The sequence below is a fragment of the Bos indicus genome, chromosome 3 (genome assembly GCF_029378745.1).
Source record: "Bos indicus isolate NIAB-ARS_2022 breed Sahiwal x Tharparkar chromosome 3, NIAB-ARS_B.indTharparkar_mat_pri_1.0, whole genome shotgun sequence".
Taxonomy (NCBI): Eukaryota; Metazoa; Chordata; class Mammalia; order Artiodactyla; family Bovidae; genus Bos; species Bos indicus.
The window spans coordinates 113232155-113251284 of NC_091762.1; the positions used below are offsets into that span (position 1 = coordinate 113232155).

A 19130-nucleotide genomic window follows, 5' to 3' on the forward strand; every position below is an offset into this window, starting at 1 on the left:
TTTTGAAGGCATGTAGGTACTTCCCCACCTAGAAGGCTCATCATCAGTACGCTGTGAGCTTGAGAAACTGCTTCAGACGAGCGGCCAGGCCAGCTTCTCCTCTAGCCTACGAAACCTCACTTTTTCTAAATAATAAGGTTTAAGTACTCTTGAACAGATTCAAATAGATCTTGCTGGTACAGGATTGAAAGGCCTGTAAACATAAGCGGTACAGGTCTGTTTAATCTTTTTTAGTTCAGTGTGTTGCAGCATATTTTAGTATGTGGTCACACTAGTGAGTTTCAGAAAGCTTTGTTTTTTGTTTTTTTAAAGAAAGACTAGGGGGAAATCTGCATTTTAATAGGAAGGGTAAGTATTGCTTCATTAAATGTGTGAGTGTATGTTCATGTTAGGGAGTTTGGTGTGTTTACTTGGGTCATTCACTCTCTGAGGCTCCTAAGTAGCTTAAATGGAATCATTCTAGAGTCTTACTGTCCTCCTTTTCCATTTGTTCATCATGTGTCTTCAATAGCTCAGTGGGTGAAGAATCCAACTGCAGTGTAGGAGATGCAGGTTCAATCCCTGGGTTGGGAAGATCCCCTGGAGGAAGAAATGACACCCACTTCTTGCCTAAACAATGCCGTGCACAGAGTAGCTTGGCAGGCTACAGTCCAAAGGGTTGCACAGGGTCAGATATGACTATGCATGCATACAACTTACATGGTAGCCATACCCATTCTTGCTCTAAAATCTACATGTTTTTTGGTATGTCAGTTACATTTTACCCATTGTAAAAGCAAAGTTGATGGTAACTTGGGGTTTTAGAAGAAAAACAGAAATGCTTGGGGTAGCTTATTTCATTTATTCCGGTCGCCATATCTGCTCATTACCTGCCATCCATGTTTCCTCATCTGGCGAGATGGTCTCCGGAAGGACTGGAGTGGAGAGAGGGACAGATGGCCCAGCCTCAGCTCCATTTCTGCCTAAGAACAATTCAGGAGATCGTGCCTAAGCTGTGGCCCTGGGAGGCCTTCTCAGTATTTAAAATAGTAGTTGCTGTGTTCTGGTCAATTTAGGTGTAGAGAAGCCACGTGACCTTTTTTCATCTAAATTCAGTCAACTGAAATCCTGAAACATTTTATTTCTATTTAGACTCTTGGTGGCCAAGGTAATGGCGCTTCAGCATCAGTCCTTCAAATGAATATTCAGGCCCCAATACTTGATGCAAAGAGCCAACTCATTGGAAAAGACCCTGATGCTGGGGAAAATTGAAGGCAGGAGGAAAAGGGGGTGGCAGAGGATGAGATGGTTGGGTGGCATCACTGACTCAATGAACATGAGTTTGAACAAGCTCCAGGAGATAGTGAACAGTAGGGAAGCCTGGTGTGCTGCAGTCCTTGGGATCGAAAAGAGTCGGACACGACTGAGCGGCTGAACAACAAGACTCTTGGTGACTATAGTCCTGCATCTTTTATCTATCAGCCAAATTCATTTGCTTGGAAAACTACTATAAATAAATATACAACATTCTTTTAACTGAGTATCACTGGGGTGGTTGGGCTTCCCGGATAGCTCAGCTGATAAGGAATCTGCCTGCAGTGCAGGAGACCCCGGTTTGATTCCTGGGTTGGGATGTTCCCCTGGAGAAGAGATAGGCTACCCACTCCAGTATTCTTGTCTGGGAAATCCCATGGACAGAAGAGCCTGGCGGGCTACAGTCCATGGGGTTGCAAAAGAGTCAGACACGACTGAGCACAGCACTGGGGTGGTAATGTAAATGGAGGTCCTTGCCTTCCTGCAAACTTGTGTTCCTAACCAGGCCTCCTCCTGACTGCCTCATTCCTGTGCTTATTTTCCACAAGTCAGCTATGGCTTCTTTGCCTCAGTGTCGCGACACTCCCCCTCTGCGGTCACCGGGCCGGTTGATTCCTTGCCCACAGCATCCTCTGCGTCTGTCCCTTGGTTTGCACTTGAGTGCCGCCCCCTTCCTTGCTTACCTGTGCTTCCGTTCTGGGACTGTGGCGGGGTCTTGTTCACTGAGACAGGTTGTGACTGCAGTGTGGGCCAGGCGCTGGGATATGAAGATGAACAAGCCAGAGTCCTTGTTCTCAAGGACCTGAGCCGCGTGGGGAAACCAACTCAAAGAGGTGTGTGCTGGCGGGTGTTCCAGAGACGGGGTCTGATGGGTTGCGTTCTATGTTTTCCCGGCTGTCCTTAAATCCTGCCCTGCCCATCCCATTCTAGTTAATTCTAAAACACACTGTGGTTAAAACGCTTTCTGTCATCAATTATCTGGCTCCCCTCTTCAGTGTTTTAATCCCTTTGCTAACAGAAGAGATTAAAGTGAAACTCTTGGCCTGGGATGTAGTTGACTCCAACCGTTTTCTAAGTACGCTACCTGGACTGCAGCCTCAGAAATTTGTTAGAAATGTGGAATGTTGGGCCTCACCCCAGACCTCCTGTTTCAGAAGCTCTCCGGGTGGGGCCCAATAGTCTTGTTTCAGGAAACCTTTTAGGTGATTCTGATGGCCTCTAACATTTAGGAACGACTGTCTCAGTGGCTGCTCAGTCCTTGTGAGCCACCAGAAGGTCCAAGAGCGTGTTGGAGACACAGACCATCAGCGCAGGTTATCAGCCCTCTTCTTGGACCTGGTGAGTCCATCTGGGATGAGGCCCAAGAGTCTCTTAAAACCTGCTGTCTGGATGATTTCTTTTTCTCTGCCTAGTGGAGCACTCGGCTTTTATGAGAAGTTTGACTTTTTTGGTGAGTAAAATTGGAAGCAGTGAAAAGGCTTTGAGCAGAGGAATGAGCACCCTGGGTCCTTGCCTTTGTCTCAGGAATCTTTTCTCTACAATGCCAGCTTCTTGGAAGAAGGGACTAGTTTGATGTTTTGCTTTGCTTTGCATTACAATGAGAATTTGATAGCAGTTATTTCTTATCTTCCTAATTCTCACACAGAGTCAGTTACCCAGGCCTGTTGCTTTTATTGCCTCATTTAGGGTGGTTTTTGATAAGGCATGTGCCACTTTCTAGTCTCCAGACTTTGACCTCTTGGGCCAAGATTAAGGAAGCACTGTTGCTCAGAGAACGCAGCATTAGGGTATCTTAGCACCTGTGATAAAAACACTTCTAGAGACGGAGGGAGCATCACTCTGCTCCCCTTTCCCTCTTTATCTCTTATTAGTCACTGGGAGGAGATGCTCCCCCCATCCACCCTTCAGATGGTAGTACCCTAGGTTGCCAGCCATCTTTCCTCTGGGTGGTGGTTTCAGCTGCTCACTACAGTCTGATGATCTTCATCTGTAGCTCCAGCCGAGACCCATTTCCTGAATCACCCACCCACAGTCTGATCACCTACTTCTGGTTCTGAGGTAGTCTGCACACACCTGCAGACTCTCCCGAACTCCGTCGACTCTCAAGGTGGCCTGAACTCAATCCATGGCTTCAGATGCATTTGTTTGCTGACAGCGTCTCTGTGTCAGCCTCCAGCTTGGACCTCTTTACTTAAAGTCAGGCTCTAATAAATGTGCCGTTTCCACTCGGCGTGCCCTCATGGATGTCCAAGGTGACCTCATTCTTCAGCCGCCGCTGCCCCCCCACCTCCTCCCACAGCCCTTCCTCCTGAGGTGGTGACATCTGCCTTTGATCAGCCTCTCAGGCCAAAAGCCTTGAAGTCATCCCCGACTCCTGTCTTTCTGTTGTTCCCCACTCCAGTTCAGAGGCACGTCCTGCAGTCTCTCTCCGCAGTGGATCTAGCTCGGATCTGACCTCGTCTCACCATGTCCCCTGCCGCTGCCCTGTCCTGATCTGCACTTCCTCGAGTCCAGACTGTAAAATAACTTGCTAACTGATCTCCCTGTTTCTGCCCTTGCCCCCCTGCAGTCTGCTCTGCACCCAGCCGCTATAGCGATCCTTTGAAACGTAAGTCATTCTTCTGCTCAACACCCTCACTGGCTTCCGGTCATGCAGAGGAAAAGCCACAGCCCTCAGGGTTCTGGGAGACTCTGCGTGGCCTCCCTGCTCCTCTCTGACCCCCTGCACCCCTGCCCTGGGGGTGCAGGCACACTTACCCTGAGAAGCCCGCCTCCAGCCTCTGCGACCCTTGCTGTTCCCTCGCTCACACGGCCCCGTCCCCAGGCCTGCACGGCTAGTTCTGCACTGCTGTCACGTCTCCAGTCTGGCGTCATCTCTCGGGCTGCCTTGGTCACTCCACGTGGAGCAGGAGCCCTGTCGTTCTGTCCCTCTTTATTTACGCTGCTACGTTTTTCTTCACAGCGCATCTGACCACCAGCCTTTGTGCACCCTCTCGCTTGTGGTCTGTGTTCTTGGCCGATCGCAGCGTCACTCGGGCACAGCTTCGTGTCCCTCCCTTCTGCCCACTCCCAGAACAGGCCCGGCTCAGAGCTGGCTCTCAGACACTTGTTGACTGAGGGAACTGCGTTGTCTCCTCCCTGTTCACCTGAACGTCATTCCAGAAGCCATGTTTTATTCCTGACACGGCTGGTGGTTTGGGTTGTGACTGGTTGGTTTTACCTGTGTCTCACGGGTCCCGCTTTCTACTTCAGGTTGGTAGTGACTTAGGACTCCACTGGCCTGGAGAACTGAAATGCTTTATTGGCTGTGTTGTCATGTACAGGCTTCAAATTCCAAAGTTACTATTCCATTGTCGGACGGAAGGGGAATAAGGTCTTATTTTTTTCTTTTTTTTCCCCCTCTTTCTTGCATGTTCTCCTCATCTGCCTGGTTGGGGCATTTAGTCCCGGACATGATGGTTCATGGAATGATAGTCAGCTGCAAGAAATGGCCCAGCTGAGAATTAAACACCAAGAAGAGCTGACTGAACTGCACAAGAAACGTGGGGAGGTAAAGAAAGATAGCCCTTCTCATCTCTCCCTGCGGGTGGGGGCAGCGGGGGACAGGCACTTCCACGGGCATTTGCAGCCATCCAGGTTGCATACAGCATCGCCAGCTCTATCTGTGGGAATGAAACAACAGGAAAGGTGAGGACCCCCCCCCCCCCCGCCCCCGCCAATATCAGCAACCCTCGAGGTAACTCCCAGGTGGCATGAAAGGGACAAGCAGAGAAAACGTGGAAAGAACCCTACTCCTCGATCGACTGAACATTTTACTGATAACCATCATGAACTGTGAACCCTGCAGTTTCAGGAAAATTCATTAGGATGAAGCACTTTCTGGGCTCTGTTTGCCCTGGATGGTGGTCTAATGGCAAGTTATAAAGATCTTCAGCTGCGTTGATGGTTTCATCAGCTAAAGAATCCGGAAAGGTAGCTGGGGCGGAGAGGTAGACAGGCGCTCTCAGCAGGAGCCCGGCAGGCAACCTGGAGCATCACGGGTCTGTCCCAGGCTGCCTGCAGTGGGAGGCACACGCTGAGCTTGTGAGCCTTCCCGTCCGCCCTTCTCTCTTCCACCAGCTTGTTTCTTCTTCCTGCCTTGGCCCAACCCACAGGCACAGGCACCTGGTTTTTGTTTTGTTTTGTTTCCTTTAAAATAAGTCACTGTTACTAATTTCCAAGTGAAGTCCTAAACTGTCTTGTTAATGATGAACATGTTCTTTACCCCCCCCCCAGTTAGCCCAGTTGGTGATTGACCTGAATAACCAAATGCAGCAGAAGGACAAGGAGATGCAGATGAACGAAGCCAAGTGAGTAGAGACCAGGCCTCCTTCAGGACCGGGCGTGGGGTCACACTTGCTGTTCTGCCGCCCTCTTGCGCGTGGGACCCACAGCCCCCACACTGGACGCAGCACCAGCTTCATTTCTGTGCACTTGTAGCACGGGGTCCTTTTCTACCCTCTGGGATGCGAAAGGCAAGCACAGTGCCCCCAGGCCGCTGGGATCCCTGCACCCACACACCCGCCTGAGGTGTAGGCTTGGCTCTGGGAAGCGAACGCGAGGCAGTCCCAGCTCTCCCCACGGCCACTGCCACCTGTGGGAGCGGCGTCTCCTGTGGTGGGCGTGGGACCGAGAAAAGGCTCAGGAACAGGGGTGCGCTTATGAGCAGGTTATCCCTCATCTGGGAGAAGCCTGCCAGACGAGATAAACAGAGCCTCCAGACCTGGGACCTTCGAGCTGGAGGGGAGCCTGGGTTTCCTCTGGGCCTGTTCTCCAAGTCTGCTGCGAGGGCTCTCCGGAGGCTTAGAGAGAAAGGTGGGGAGCTTGCTCAGCCTCGGTGAGGGCGAGATCAGTCGGAATGCATGGATCCCTGGCCTCCTGCTGAGCTCCCATCACCACTGTTATTCAGCATCAGAAGCTCCCTCTTCCTTCCCACCCTGTTTCTCTGAACGGTGCCTTAGCTTGTCATTCCGAGTCTGGTGAATTTTGCCCGAGGTGTTGCCTTTGCTAATGGAATTGTCCCTGAACCACAGGGGCTGGGCTCGGCCAGGTGAGGTGCCCGTGCTGGTGGCTGAGGTCACTGCAGGGCCCAGGCTCACGCAGCTCTATGGTTTCACTCCTCTCATGCTTTCAGAATTGCAGAATACCTGCAGACCATCTCTGACCTGGAGACCGAGTGCCAGGAGCTACGCACTAAGCTTCAGGACCTTGAAAGAGCCAACCAGACCCTGAAGGATGAATATGACGCCCTGCAGATCACTTTCACCGCCCTTGAGGAGAAGCTGCGGAAAACTTCCGAGGAGAACCAGGAGCTGGTCACCCGGTGGATGGCTGAGAAAGCCCAGGAGGCCAACCGCCTAAACGCGGAGAATGAAAAGGACTCAAGGTGGGAGAATGAACCCGCAGTCTGAGTCTCAGCGTTGGTACAGTAGAACCTAGCAAAGCAAGGCACACCTGGCAGCTCTAACCACAGGGAGGGGGCGTCAGGGAACACCGACAGAAGGAGAAGGGACAGTTGTGGGTATAAAAGAGACTTGCGTTTATGAGAACACTTTTATAACTGAGCCAAGGATTACCTCCCTGAAGGGCTTTGGCACATTACTGTATTTGCCAGTGAATTCTTTCCATGTTTCAAGAAGAAAAGCTAATTCTTGAACATTATAAATTAAACCAGAATTAGAAAAAGATTAAAATCCTCCCCCCTCATTTTATAAAATTGATCCAACCAAAAATTCTGATCTTGCCAGTGTACAGAATGACTGTGGGCCAACGTCACTAGTAATGAGCCTAAAAGATTTAGAGCATTTGATTTTAAATCCCCACGTCAGTAGTTTAGAATTTGAAAAGATTATCGTAGTTAAAATCTAAAAGCACAAATACATGGAATAGGAAAGAACCTTAATAACAATGAGCCTTAGTCCTACCAAATACTGTGTGCAGAAAGATTTTGAAATCTGTGTGAAAACAGAAAGCAAAAGGTAGAAGGAAGAAATGTTACTCTCTGTTGTTTTGTGAAAAGTTCCTAAATAGGAGTATTGGAAGGCTTTATAAACATGAAAGGTAATGGTAATAAAAAATGAACCGTATGAAAACCGTAGGTTTCTTAACATCGAAGGACACTGTAAAACAACCAACGAGGGTGTGCAGCTGTAAAATGCATGTCCTTAGTATAGTCTATTAAGAAACAGGTGAGCATTCAGACAGATGGATGTAAAGCATAGATCGTAAAAGAAGTGGATGGGCTCCGTGAATTTGGTTAAAAGGGTTGTTGGGAGGAAGGTAGGTGGGACATTTCTGATGGGGGGCGGGCTGATTTTCCAACCCTCTGGAGGGCTCTGGTGATGGCGGGTGCCTGCAAAGCGTTCCTCTTGCTGGAATTCATCCTAAGTGAGTCATTCATCCTAAGTGGCTCACAAATAGATTCCGTGATCATCTGTTATTCACAGAAGTGAAAAGTCAGAAGCAGTGTCTGCCTTGGGAGGAAAAGAAACTGATATTTTTGTACAGTGGGGTTTTATGAAGTCATTTTAAAACAGACATACTTAAGTTAATATTAAGAAAAAGTGAGCTATCCTTTTCATATTCTTTCTGTCTCATGTTTAAGTTAAATTGTGTAGCTTATAAGGGCGTCCCTGGTAGCTCAGCTGGGAAAGAACCCCCTGCAATGCAGGAGACCCCGGTGTGATTCCTGGGTCGGGAAGATCCGCTGGAGAAGGAAACAGCTACCCACTCCAGTGTTCTTGGGCTTCCCCGTGTGGCTTATATGTGGAGCTCTTAGGCAGCTGGGGAGCGGTGAGGACACGGGGGTTTCCCTGGATGTTGATAGGCTGCAGGTGAGAACCTGCCTGACGGAGAAGCTGACCTGCGGCTACGCGGAGGGAGCGTGCTGGAACGTCTTGCAGACAGGAACAGCCCGGGCTTTCTGGTGACAGCGGGGCGTGAGGCGGGTGGCACACCGGCCCCAGGTGTGTCCCAGGAAATGTTCTCCTGGGAATGTGCCCTTGTGCGAATCACCCTCTGGCTGCGCCTGTGGGGCCTGGGCGTTCTTTTCACCACCTGACGCAGCTAGTTCCTCCTTCTCGGAAGCCTCTCCCCTACCCCTCTTCCTACCAGTTTCCCAGATTAGGTATCCTTCCCCTTCTAGCAGCTTCTGTTTACCTGGGTTGCAGTGGAACGCTCTTTTGAAATAGCTGCTCGTCTGGGTGTGTCCCTGCAGGCACAGTGGCCGCTGTGTGGGACGCTCCTGGGGAAGCTGTCAGCTCTCAGAGAAGGTTTCCTGTCGGCCTTTCTGATGAAAGCGGGCTGCGGCCGTTTTCTTCTCCCCGTGCCTTGAGCTGTGTGCTGTACCCGCCCCTGCCGGGTGGCTGCCTCTCCTGTAGAGGAGCGTTACACACCCCATGCTGAGACTCTGCTTTCCCCTCAGAGATGGTTTAGAGGTCACCTCTTAATTCCACCTACGAAAAATCTGTTAATTTTTGTGTTTTTTGTCACTTACCCTGTAAACTAAAACTGACTTTTCATCTTCCAGGTCAGGCATGGGATTGAGAGTGTAAAGCATTTTGTTAAGCTACAGCTTTGTTCTGTCCCAAATTCTGCTGTGTCACGTGCAGGACCTTGCCCTATTTGAAAGTTCCCACTATGGTAGAAGCATTTTAGAAAAAAAATTTCCAGCAGAATTCTTGACCTGAGCTCAGGAGCAGGGCTGGAGTTGTAGGTTGGGGGGGTCCCCCCACCTTAAAGGCAAAACCACAGATACAAGTGAAATCGCCGTGGAAAAGCAAGGGAGACCAAGGCTTACAGGCTAAGAAGCTCCTGAATTTAGGACTTGGGAAGGAAGGCCAAAAATGGTTCTGAGAGGTGCGAGAGAGTGAAGCAACTGCGGACCCCGTGAAACTTCTGCCACAGCCGAGACTTGGGTGTCAGCCTTAGTAAATTGAAGGTGCATACATTTTTGACAGCTGAAGAATCTCACTCTACCTCAGCTTCCGCATCTGTAAAATGAGAATTGTAGTATTCACCTTCAAAGCTTGTTATAAGTGTTAAATAAGTTAAAACCTGTAAAATAATAAAACTGTGCCAGGAATACGTACATTTTTATTTATCCGTGCTCTTGATATGTTAGTGTGAGACTGTTTACTGCAGAAAACTAAGTCTCTTGTCATGACTAACCCTGGATGAACCTGGTGCACGCTTCTGTCCTGAGAGGCCCTGGGTCCCGATGGACAGGCTTCTCTGCTGGTTCATTGCTTTCTCTAATAACATAATCCCTCCTAGGGCTTTGTTCTGAAATCCATTATAGTGGGGTCCTTTCTGATGCAAAAGTGTGGGTTTGGGCCTCTGGGTATGGTTGCGGAGGGCAGTAGTTACTTGAATATTCAGTGCATCTAAAATATATTATTAGAGCTAGTAGTCTTTTGAGAGCCAAACCCCTTGTTGGCTTTAAGTAGACCTAAATAGTGGACTTTTTTTTTTTTTAATAGGAGGCGGCAAGCCCGGCTGCAGAAGGAGCTCGCAGAAGCAGCGAAGGAGCCTCTGCCAGTTGAGCAGTGAGTAGAGAAGTGCATATTAAAACTGTGCTCTTAGTCATTTGGTTTGCTCTTCTGAAATAGCTTTATAATGTTTTGTTTCTGTGAAACCATTTTATAGATTGTAGAAAGAAAAGTAAAAGACTTAGAGAAAATGAAAAACACTCATTACTTTCCAGGAAGTTGTTGGCTTCCAGGAAGGGTGAGTTCTGACTTCCTTCACCCTTAACCAGCGACAGCCTCGAGGTCTTCCTGTTGACATCCTGACCCACTTTCTACCTCTAGTTGGAGCCGTTGCAGTGTGATGCTGGGCTCAGGTTGTGTCTCCTGCTCTCTGCTTGGTTTGTGACTTTATGTGGAGTTTGGGCAAACTTTTGAAGCCTGAGTAAAAACTGGGATCTCCTGGAACACAAGGAATTGAATCAAGATAGAGTTTTTCCTAATCTGGAGTCAGGTGGAGGGTCTTCCCTGAGATTTGAGGCTTTGTTTTGAGAGTGGTGGGTATTTTAGTGACTAAATTCCCTTTGCTCTGGTTCAGGATTTGTTTCCCACCCTGCCCTCCCCCCCCCCCCCCCCCCCCCCCGACACTGAAATAATATCGTGAAATACAGTATTATGGTTATGATCCTTTTAAAATGTTGGTTGCTTCCTTATAAAGGGAGGGGAATGGTTTCATTTCATCTAGGGGTCATCGGCCAAAGGTCTTGACTTATAGCAGATCTCACACCAAGCCTTTGCTTTTAGATGTAGCGTGTGTGTCTATCTTCTGCTTTCCCACATGGGGAAAGTGAATGTCAGGTATTTTTGCCCAGAGCTGCAAAGTAGATAAATAGTTGATCTAGAAGTGAGATTTGGTTCTCCTTAAAAGTAACAGCTGATGAAAGCATTGTTTGTCTTGCCTGCTGTTGGCCAGTGTGAACAGGTGAGTAGGTGTAGAAAGGTCACGTGTCCTGCCCCAGACACAGAGCAAGTGGTGGGGCAGGCTGGAGACCTCAGGGTGTCTGTAAAGTCCTGCTCTTACTCTCCCGTGCTTCCCTAATTGTAGGGCTTCTTCCATCTTTGAAGGGTGTTGATAAGTTACCAGATGCTGGTGTTTTCTCATGGTTCTCGGTCTTTGCGCAGTTTCAAGTACCTGCAACTATTCAGCTCTGTCTTAAACCATTTACGTGGGCTCAGCTCATGTTTATCACTCTTGCCGACTCTGCTCTTCTGTTGTTACCCTTGTATGAACACAGATGGCTCTCCCAAACCACCAGTGAGAGGAGAAGAAAGCCCAGCCTGTTCTCTGTCTCCAGGCCCGCCTTTGTTCTCTCAGCCCTGGCCAAGATGGGGGTCACTTACACGGGATCCTGGAATCAGTAGCCAAGGAAAATAAATTTACTTGAACTTGGTTTGACTTGCTTGGTAACAGGTTCTGAAGTATAGATTATATTTACATAATCCAGATAATTAATCATGGGAGAAGCTCTTCCAAGTTCCTATGAATCCAAACATTTGGTAATAAAGTCTCGGGTTATTAGTTTTTATCAGTTTACTTCTCCATGAAGATTGCAACTTGGTAGGAGGTCGTTAAGACCAAACTAATTACTTGCCTTTCCTCCAACCAGGAAAATGGGGAGGAAGGGGAATTCCAGAGGGGCTTTGCGTCTGGTGGGATAAACAGCAGAGGATCACATTCATTTTTTTAGTATTTATTTGGCCATGTCAAGTTGCGGCACGCAAGATCTTTGTCCTTTGTTGTGGCCTGTGGGATCTTTAGCTGAGGCATGTAAACTCTTAATTGTGGCACATGAGATCAAGTTCCCTGACCAGGGATCGAACCCAGGCCCCCTACGTTGGGAGCACAGAGTTTTAGCCACTGGCCCACCAGGCGAGACCCCAGGAGCACATTATTGTGACTTATTTTGCATGTAATGTGATGAACTTACCAAATGTCAGAAACACCAAGTACTTAAGCATCAAACAGCCAGAGTCAAAGATAAACTGCGTTTAGACTCCGCTGTCCTGTCTTCCGTTCTTAAGTGGTACTTAGCGCCGGTTGTTTACGCGCCTATTGGTCTCCCTGCCCTTCAGCAGTCCATGTGCTTCCTGCCCTGGACGCTCCCCTCATCCTGGCGTTCTCCTGCGCACCGCAGCTGCCCCTCGCTGTCCTCCATGTGTTGCTGAGCCCGCCTCCTGGGAACTGTTTCTTGCTGAGTGCCGCAGTCCTGTGGTTGGCGTGCAGGAGACTTCTGAAAAGGAAAATCTTCCTTGCTCCTGGTTATGTGGTTAGGGACTTAATAAGCCATTATTTCAGTGCTTTTCAAGTGGGAGCTGTCTTTAGACCTGAAGAGATCCAAAGCTCCCTTCTCAGGTTATTTTCAGCTGGAGTTCTGGATCCGACTTAGATTGTTTCTTTTCATGTTGCTCTGATGGAAGTTCCTTTTTCTTCAGAGAAGCTGAAACCGGCTCTGTCCCAGCCAAGACTCCTGGGCTGTGTGTGATTAGGAAGTGGTGTTGCCTGTTGGCCTTAGCAGAGCAGGCCCATCACAGAGCTTCTGTTCAGCAGAAGCAAAGGCTCGGCCTCTCGCCTTTCTTTCCAGGGATGATGATATTGAAGTCCTCGTGGATGAAACCTCTGAGCACCCTGAGGAGACCTCTCCCGTGCGAGCCATCAGCAGAGCGGCCACGTAAGTAGACAGGTTGTGCCAGGAATGGGGGGCACCCTGGCAGCCGCCGTGGGCAGGACCAGAGAGCAGTGCGGGGCCCCTGGCTGAGCGTGCAGCCCCCCTCACTCGACCATGGAGGGTATGGGCTCCAGAGCGTCCCCATCTTTCTCCAGTCGCCCCTCCGTAAGTAGGAGGGAGCCATCCCTCAGTGGTGCCTCCAGCCGTGAAGAGAAGCAGAAAGAAGTGGTAGCAACTTCCTGAAAGAGGGACCTTGTTAGGCTGGGTGATTGTTTAGAGCATACTGTTTAATTCTTACCAGGGCTCCAGGATTTTTTTTTAATTTGCCAAAGCAGGACCAAAAGGATGGGGTTTGTCCTTAACCATACTAGAAGTTGTTAGGTCAGTTAGTTTATTGTCCAAAGCATCATTTCCGGGGAAGTTAATTTAAGGCTAGGGAATCTTACTCTTTTTGAGATTTCGAGGCTGAGTGTTCCCTTTTATCTTCCCTCTGTTTTCTGGTGGTTCAGTCCCTGGAGGGTTTTCTCTGCTGGAGTTTGGGCACTCGGTGGGAAACATACCCCCAGGAACGAACTTTTGTGGACTGTTTTTGATTGATTGTTTGGGCAGAATGTTTCTAAGGTTTAAACCTATCCTCCCCTCCTCTTTAGTAAGCGACTCTCGCAGCCTGCTGGAGGCCTTCTGGATTCTATCACTAATATCTTTGGGTAGGTTAGAAAACCTTCACCTTTCCTTGTGTGTATATATATATGTGTGTATAAATATACCTAAGTACATGTATATGATTTGTTAGTGTTTTTTAAACGTGCACCAGAATCTCAGTGCAGAGTATATGCAGATGCCTTAATTTCAGCTTTTCATTTAGCTTCTTCCTTTTTTCCCTCAACTTCCTCTCTTAATCCCGCTGCGTGCTGACCTCTGGCCTTACCCTTTAGTCTGTCCGAGTCTCCCCTTTTGGGACATCACTCTTCTGATGCTGCCAGGTGAAAACATTATCCTGTCCTAGCCCAGCATGCGAGTGTGGGTCGCTGATAACCACGTTCATCACCGCTTCACTGCCCAGCCATCACGCGTCCGTGTGCCAATAACCAGGACGCTTTGCATGCGCCTAGACACCCCGTCCACCCTCTGAGCGGGGCAGATAGGTTGAGCTCTTTGTACAGTTAACTCAAGCTCTGGCCGCTCTTCCTTTTGGCATGTGTTCAGCTCCACCCTGACCACAAGCGTACCCCGAGGATGATGGTAACCAGGCATAGGAATCATGTTGAAATAGTTTTGTGAAAATACCCACGAGCCCCCTTGGAGCTCGTGGTCACTTTAAGCTGAGGACATGTCTAGCGGTTTATTTGATGGGGGCAGCGGTTGTTCAGGCTTGCTTTTCAGTGTTGTGTTTTGGAGTCCGTGAGTTAGCGAGAAGGAGAGCGAAGGTAAGTGCTGTCTTTCCAGTTGTCACTGCGTCAGGGGGCTTCCGACTCGGGGGGCTTGTTCTGTGGTTTGGAGGGTCTTGAAGGGAAAAGAAGCTACTGATAAAAGGCGTCTTTGAGTCCCTGCTGAGAGGTGGGCGGACAGTGAGCCCACACAGTCCTAATATTGTCCTTTATGTTACTTCTTAGGAGGCGCTCTGTCTCTTCCTTTCCAGTTCCCCAGGATAACGTGGATCCTCATCCCGGTGCTGGTAAAGAAGTGCGAGTGCCGACGACTGCAATGTCTGTCTTTGTAAGTGTGGTTTATCATCCCCAAGCCTCATCCAGCTTCTCGTGGAAACAGAGCCTGACCATTGAAGGATCTTTTCTCCTGCTGCAGCTAAGCTTTCTGTTCCTATTTCATTTACATGGAACTTTTACACCCGTTGGCTCTCTGATGGAAGCGATTGATAATCGCTTGATTGATAAGCGATTGATAAGCAAAGCAAGATTGCTTTGTTAAAATAAGCAAAATACATTAATTTTCCTCATCTTTAGAGAACAGAATTGATTTCCAGCCACCCTCTGTGATATATGGGACTGGCTGAGAGAAAGGATGCGAGGGATGGGACAGGGGAGCACTAATTTCGGATAGTGAAACTTGAGAGAATAACTCTGTCATTTCTTGTCACTGGTTGGCTCCAGTGCAGAGTTTTTAGTCAGCTATCTGTTCTGGAAGGTCGGTTGGGCAGCTCTTGGCTTAATTATGCGCACGTCCGTGTGACTTCTGACCATCAGGAGCACCTGGTTGGAAGCAGGACACAGGCCTGGGCGAAGCTGCTGTGATGCCACAGCCGACACTGGTGTCAGAAGCTGGGTCCTAGAACTAAAGGTGATCCAGGTCCCAGCTGGTGTGATTGAGCAGGCATGAGACCTTCCCAGGGAAACAATCCCTGGCTCAGGGCTAGCCAGGGGGGTCGGGGGGTCAGGGGGTCGGGGGGTCAGTGGGGACAGCAGAGCCCAGTTAGTTGGGCTGATGCTCGGATTGCACTGGGAGAGCCAGCTTTTGGAGAGAGAAAGACTTGCTGTTAAAATGGGATGGAGTTTACATGGCGGGAGCTTTCAGTTTCGGGCATGAAGGGGAACTTTTAATAGTTACTTCTGTCCAGTGAACTGGCTGACTAAGTGGCCACCTTGGTCATTGTAAAGAGAGTCCTGCTGTGGAGGAGGAGGTAGATGGGGAACTATTACAGCCCCTTCCCAGTGCTCCTGTGCTTCTCTTAACGGGCCGGGCCCCTCGGAGGTCAGTGATGATTGGTAAAAGGTCTGATTGCACGTGAGGTCACAGTCCCTGCCCTGCCCTCAGCTCCCAGCAGCCCATTTTTCCCTCCCATCACATTTAAGTCATGTGTATGGGGTAATGGAGCAGCTGACAACATGGGATTCTGTCAGTGTGTGTTTCTGAAGAGTCGGCAGTGCACAGCAGACCAGTATCCAACAAAACCAGCTACACAGGGGCTTGATGAGCGGCAGCCTCGGGTGTGATGGTGCATGATCTCAAGTTTTCAATCTGAGACCTCCCAGTGAAAGGGAGCACTGGAAAGAGAACGGAGTCATGTGGAGGTGGAAAGCTGGACCGCCTGTCAGATGGCTTTCCAGCACTGGGACTCAAGAGGATGGTGAGAAGGCAGAGCAATCATAAGTGCTGTTTATATTCCAGTCAGCTTTACGAGTCACTTTCTCAGCAGTTGAGGTACCTTTTTCAGTCCCAAGCAAAGGCGAAGATGAGATTTTGTGTTCCTAAAGTGACCTTTTTAGGCAAGTGATTGACCTGTTTAATGATTTAATATTTATAATCCATGTGTTGAAGTCTTCCCCTTCCCCTGCCTTGTTATTATGAAAATTTTCAAATATAAGCAGAGATAGGGATTAAAAACTGCTGTTGGGCAGCTTCATTTAGTCATATTAGCCAATCTTATGACCACACACATACACAAACTTTGGCTGGAGCAATTTAAAGCCGATCTCATAGTGTTTTTTACTCATGGATATTTTGAAATCCATAGTCTTTTCAGACAGGAGGTGATAGTGACGTCCACTATTCTCTCACCCCATTCTAGGCTGGGGAGCTTCCTGTCTGGTTTCCCCTCTCAGCTTAAACACAGATGCCATCTTTTCAGACGTGTCCAGTGTGGATGCCAGTCTCAAGACATTTCTCTGAAAATTATTAAGTTCTCCCAAAATAACACCTGTTACTTTTATTGAAGGCCTGGTCGTGGTCAGATGTGGTCTGAGCTTACAGGAGCTGCGGAAGTCTTTATTGTATAGATGAGCAAACTAAGGCTTCAGGAAGTTAAGAAACTTGGCAGAGGCCCCCTGCTGCCGACAGTGCACATGGGTGCCGTTGTCCCCAGCGGGAGCTCCGGAGCCCCTCTGATACTGACTGTGGCAGGACCGGCGCCTGCTCTTGTCAGGACTCTCCCTGTTAGGGCGCACTCTCACTGGGACAACCAAAAGGAAAGACTTTTTTAAAAAGAAAAGGATTGTTTTCACTAATTTGATACAGTTTCATGTGTGTTATTAATGCAGTCTGGACCAGAAGAGAGGCAGTTAATCACAGACTTACTTTTAAGCTGTGAGGATCATAGTATAGATTAACATTACTTTATTCTTAGAAGAAATAAAATTAACTCAAAGACAAACTTTAGGCAGTTAGTCTCTATAGGTTTTGAATGCTTTTTAAGAAGTTTGCACAGTATTTAAATAAATGGAAAAAGAACTGTAGGAGTTTAATGATAATAGAATCTTTGGAGACTCTGGGCTGGGAACCCAGGAGTGTGACTTAATGACCAGTGTTTACCGTGTGGTAAGCGTCCCCGTCTGTATTAGCCCGTTCTTGGGGGTGACAGTTAACCCAATTTGAAAGTGGGCGTTTGTTGTCTTGCAGGACGCGCATGACGGGGAGGTCAACGCTGTGCAGTTCAGCCCAGGTTCCCGGCTCCTGGCCACGGGAGGCATGGATCGGAGGGTGAAGCTCTGGGAAGTGTTTGGAGGTGAGGTCCCGCCAGAGTGAGAAACAGAAAGAAGCATGTTGGGGATGTCTGGTTGGCAGTCTGAACTGTTCATCTTCTTGAAACGTGCAGTATTTTGTGTCAGGAATCGTCTGACCAAAGCATTGTTGCTCTCTGTTACCCTTTACAGCTGACACAGTCGAGTCTGTGTGTGTTCTGGGTTTCCAAGTAGTGACCAGAGAATGCTCTAAATTCCAGATACTTTAGCGTTTGTGTTTTCTCAAGTGTATAGCAATGAGAGCGTCTTCTAAGATAGGGCAGGTTTTAGATTTGAAATAAAAAAGTCTTAGTCATGGACTAGTAAAATCGTACATAAAAATTAGTAATAAAATTACATATCAAGTTGTGTATTTAATAATGCCAATGGCCATCGCCTAGGAAAAAAAATGACATTGTATCTAAGCTTGAGACTAAAGAGACGAGTATGGGACTTCCCTGGTTGTCCAGTGGTTAAAGGTCTGGCCAGTGCAGGGGACATAGGTTCGATCCTTGGTCCAGGAAGATCCCACAGGCTGAGGAGCAACAAAGCCTGTGCACTGCAGCTACTGAAGCCTGCTCACCCTCGAGCCCGTGCTCGACAACTAGAGAAAGCCTGAGCACTGCAACGAAGACCCAGCACAACCATTAATTAATTTAAAAGGAGGGTGTATCGTCTTGCTGCTGTTGTTGTTCAGTGGCTAAGTCATGTCTGACTCATTGCGACCCCATGGATTGCAGCACACCAGGCTCCTCTGTCCTTCACTGTCTCCCAGATTTTGCTCAAATTCACGTCTGCTGGAGTTGGTGATGCCATCCAACCATCTCCTCCTCTGCCGCCCTTTCTCCTTTTGCCTCCATCGTTGGTGGTGGTTTAGTCACTAAGTCATGTCCAGCTCTTTGCGACCCCATGAACTGTAGTCTGCCAGGCTCCTCTGTCGATGGGATTCTCCAGGCATGAAAACTGGAGTGGATTGCCATTTCCTTCTCCAGCCTTCATCAGGGACTTTTCCAAATGAGCAGGCTCTTTGCATCAAGTGGCCAAAGTATTAAAGCTTCAGCATCAGTCCTCCCAGTGAGTATTCAGGGTAAATTTCCTTTAGGATGGACTGGTTTGGTTTCCTTGCTGTCCCAGGGACTCTCAGGAGTCTTTTCCAGCACCATAATTCAAAAGCATCAATTCTTCAGTGTTCAGCCTTCTTTCTGATCCAGCTCTCAAATCCATACGTGACTACTGGAAAAACCATAGTTTAGAGCAGACAGACCGTTGTCAGCAAAGTGATGTCTCTGCTTTTTAATGTGCTCTCTAGGTTTGTCATAGTTTTCCTTCCAAGGAGCAAGTGTCTTTTAGTTTCATGACTGCAGTCGCCATTCACAGTGATTTTGGAACCCAAGAAAATAAAATCTGTCACTGTTTCCACTTTTCCCCCCTTCTGTTTGCAGAACAGAACAGTCCCATGAAGTGATGGGACTGGATGCCATGATCTTAGTTTTCTGAATGTTGATTTTTAAGCCAGGTTTTCACTCTCCTCTTTCACCCTCATCAAGAGGCTCTTGTTCCTCTTCACCTTCTGCCATTAGAGTGGTATCATCTGCATATCTGCGGTTGTTTATATTTCTCCTGGCAATCTTGATTTCAGCTTGTGATTCATCCAGCCCAGCATTTTGCATGATGTACTTACTCTGCATAGAAGTTAAGTAAGCAAAGTGACAATATACAGCCTTGTATTACTCCTTTCCCAGTTTTGAACCAGTCAGTTGTTCCATGTCTGGTTCTAACTATTGCTTCTTGGCCTGCATAAAGATTTCTCAGGAGGCACATAAGTATTCCCATCTCTTTAGAGGTCTTTAGTGGTCTGGTATTCACCTCTCTTTAGAATTTTCCACAGTTTTTTTTGTGATCCACACAAAGGCTTTCACATAGTCAATGAAGCAGAAGTAGATGTTTTCTGGAATTCCTTTGCTTTCTCTAGGATCCAGTGAATGTTGTCAATTTGATCTCTGGTTCCTCTGCCTTTTCTAAATCCAGCTTGTACATCTGGAAATTCTCGGTTCACATACGGCTAAAACCTAGTTTGAAGGATTTTGAGCATTACCTCGCTAACATGTGAGATGAGTGCAAATGTCTGTTAGTTTAAACAGTCTTTGGCATTGTCC

At 48.2% G+C, this 19130-nt stretch overlaps 1 protein-coding gene and 1 non-coding gene across 7 annotated transcripts in view; both read left to right on the top strand.

Moving 5' to 3' along the window:
- The window catches only part of ATG16L1 (autophagy related 16 like 1), a 44245-nt gene that overhangs the window by 4718 nt on the left and 20397 nt on the right, over positions 1-19130 (top strand). For 2 of the 6 annotated variants that reach the window (XM_070786906.1, XM_019957929.2), the window contains exons 3-11: positions 4738-4843; positions 5569-5642; positions 6467-6718; positions 9813-9878; positions 12440-12526; positions 13174-13230; positions 13459-13506; positions 14137-14239; positions 16874-16979. In XM_070786906.1, coding sequence (XP_070643007.1) covers positions 4738-4843; positions 5569-5642; positions 6467-6718; positions 9813-9878; positions 12440-12526; positions 13174-13230; positions 13459-13506; positions 14137-14239; positions 16874-16979 — 899 coding nt within the window. The remainder of the gene's footprint in view (positions 1-4737; positions 4844-5568; positions 5643-6466; positions 6719-9812; positions 9879-12439; positions 12527-13173; positions 13231-13458; positions 13507-14136; positions 14240-16873; positions 16980-19130) is intronic. The other 4 variants (XM_070786907.1, XM_019957930.2, XM_070786908.1 and 1 more) reach the window with 2 other exon arrangements.
- On the top strand, positions 15229-15504 carry LOC139182393 (small Cajal body-specific RNA 6). The gene has a single exon (XR_011566058.1). It is a non-coding gene; the product is annotated as a small Cajal body-specific RNA 6 (non-coding RNA).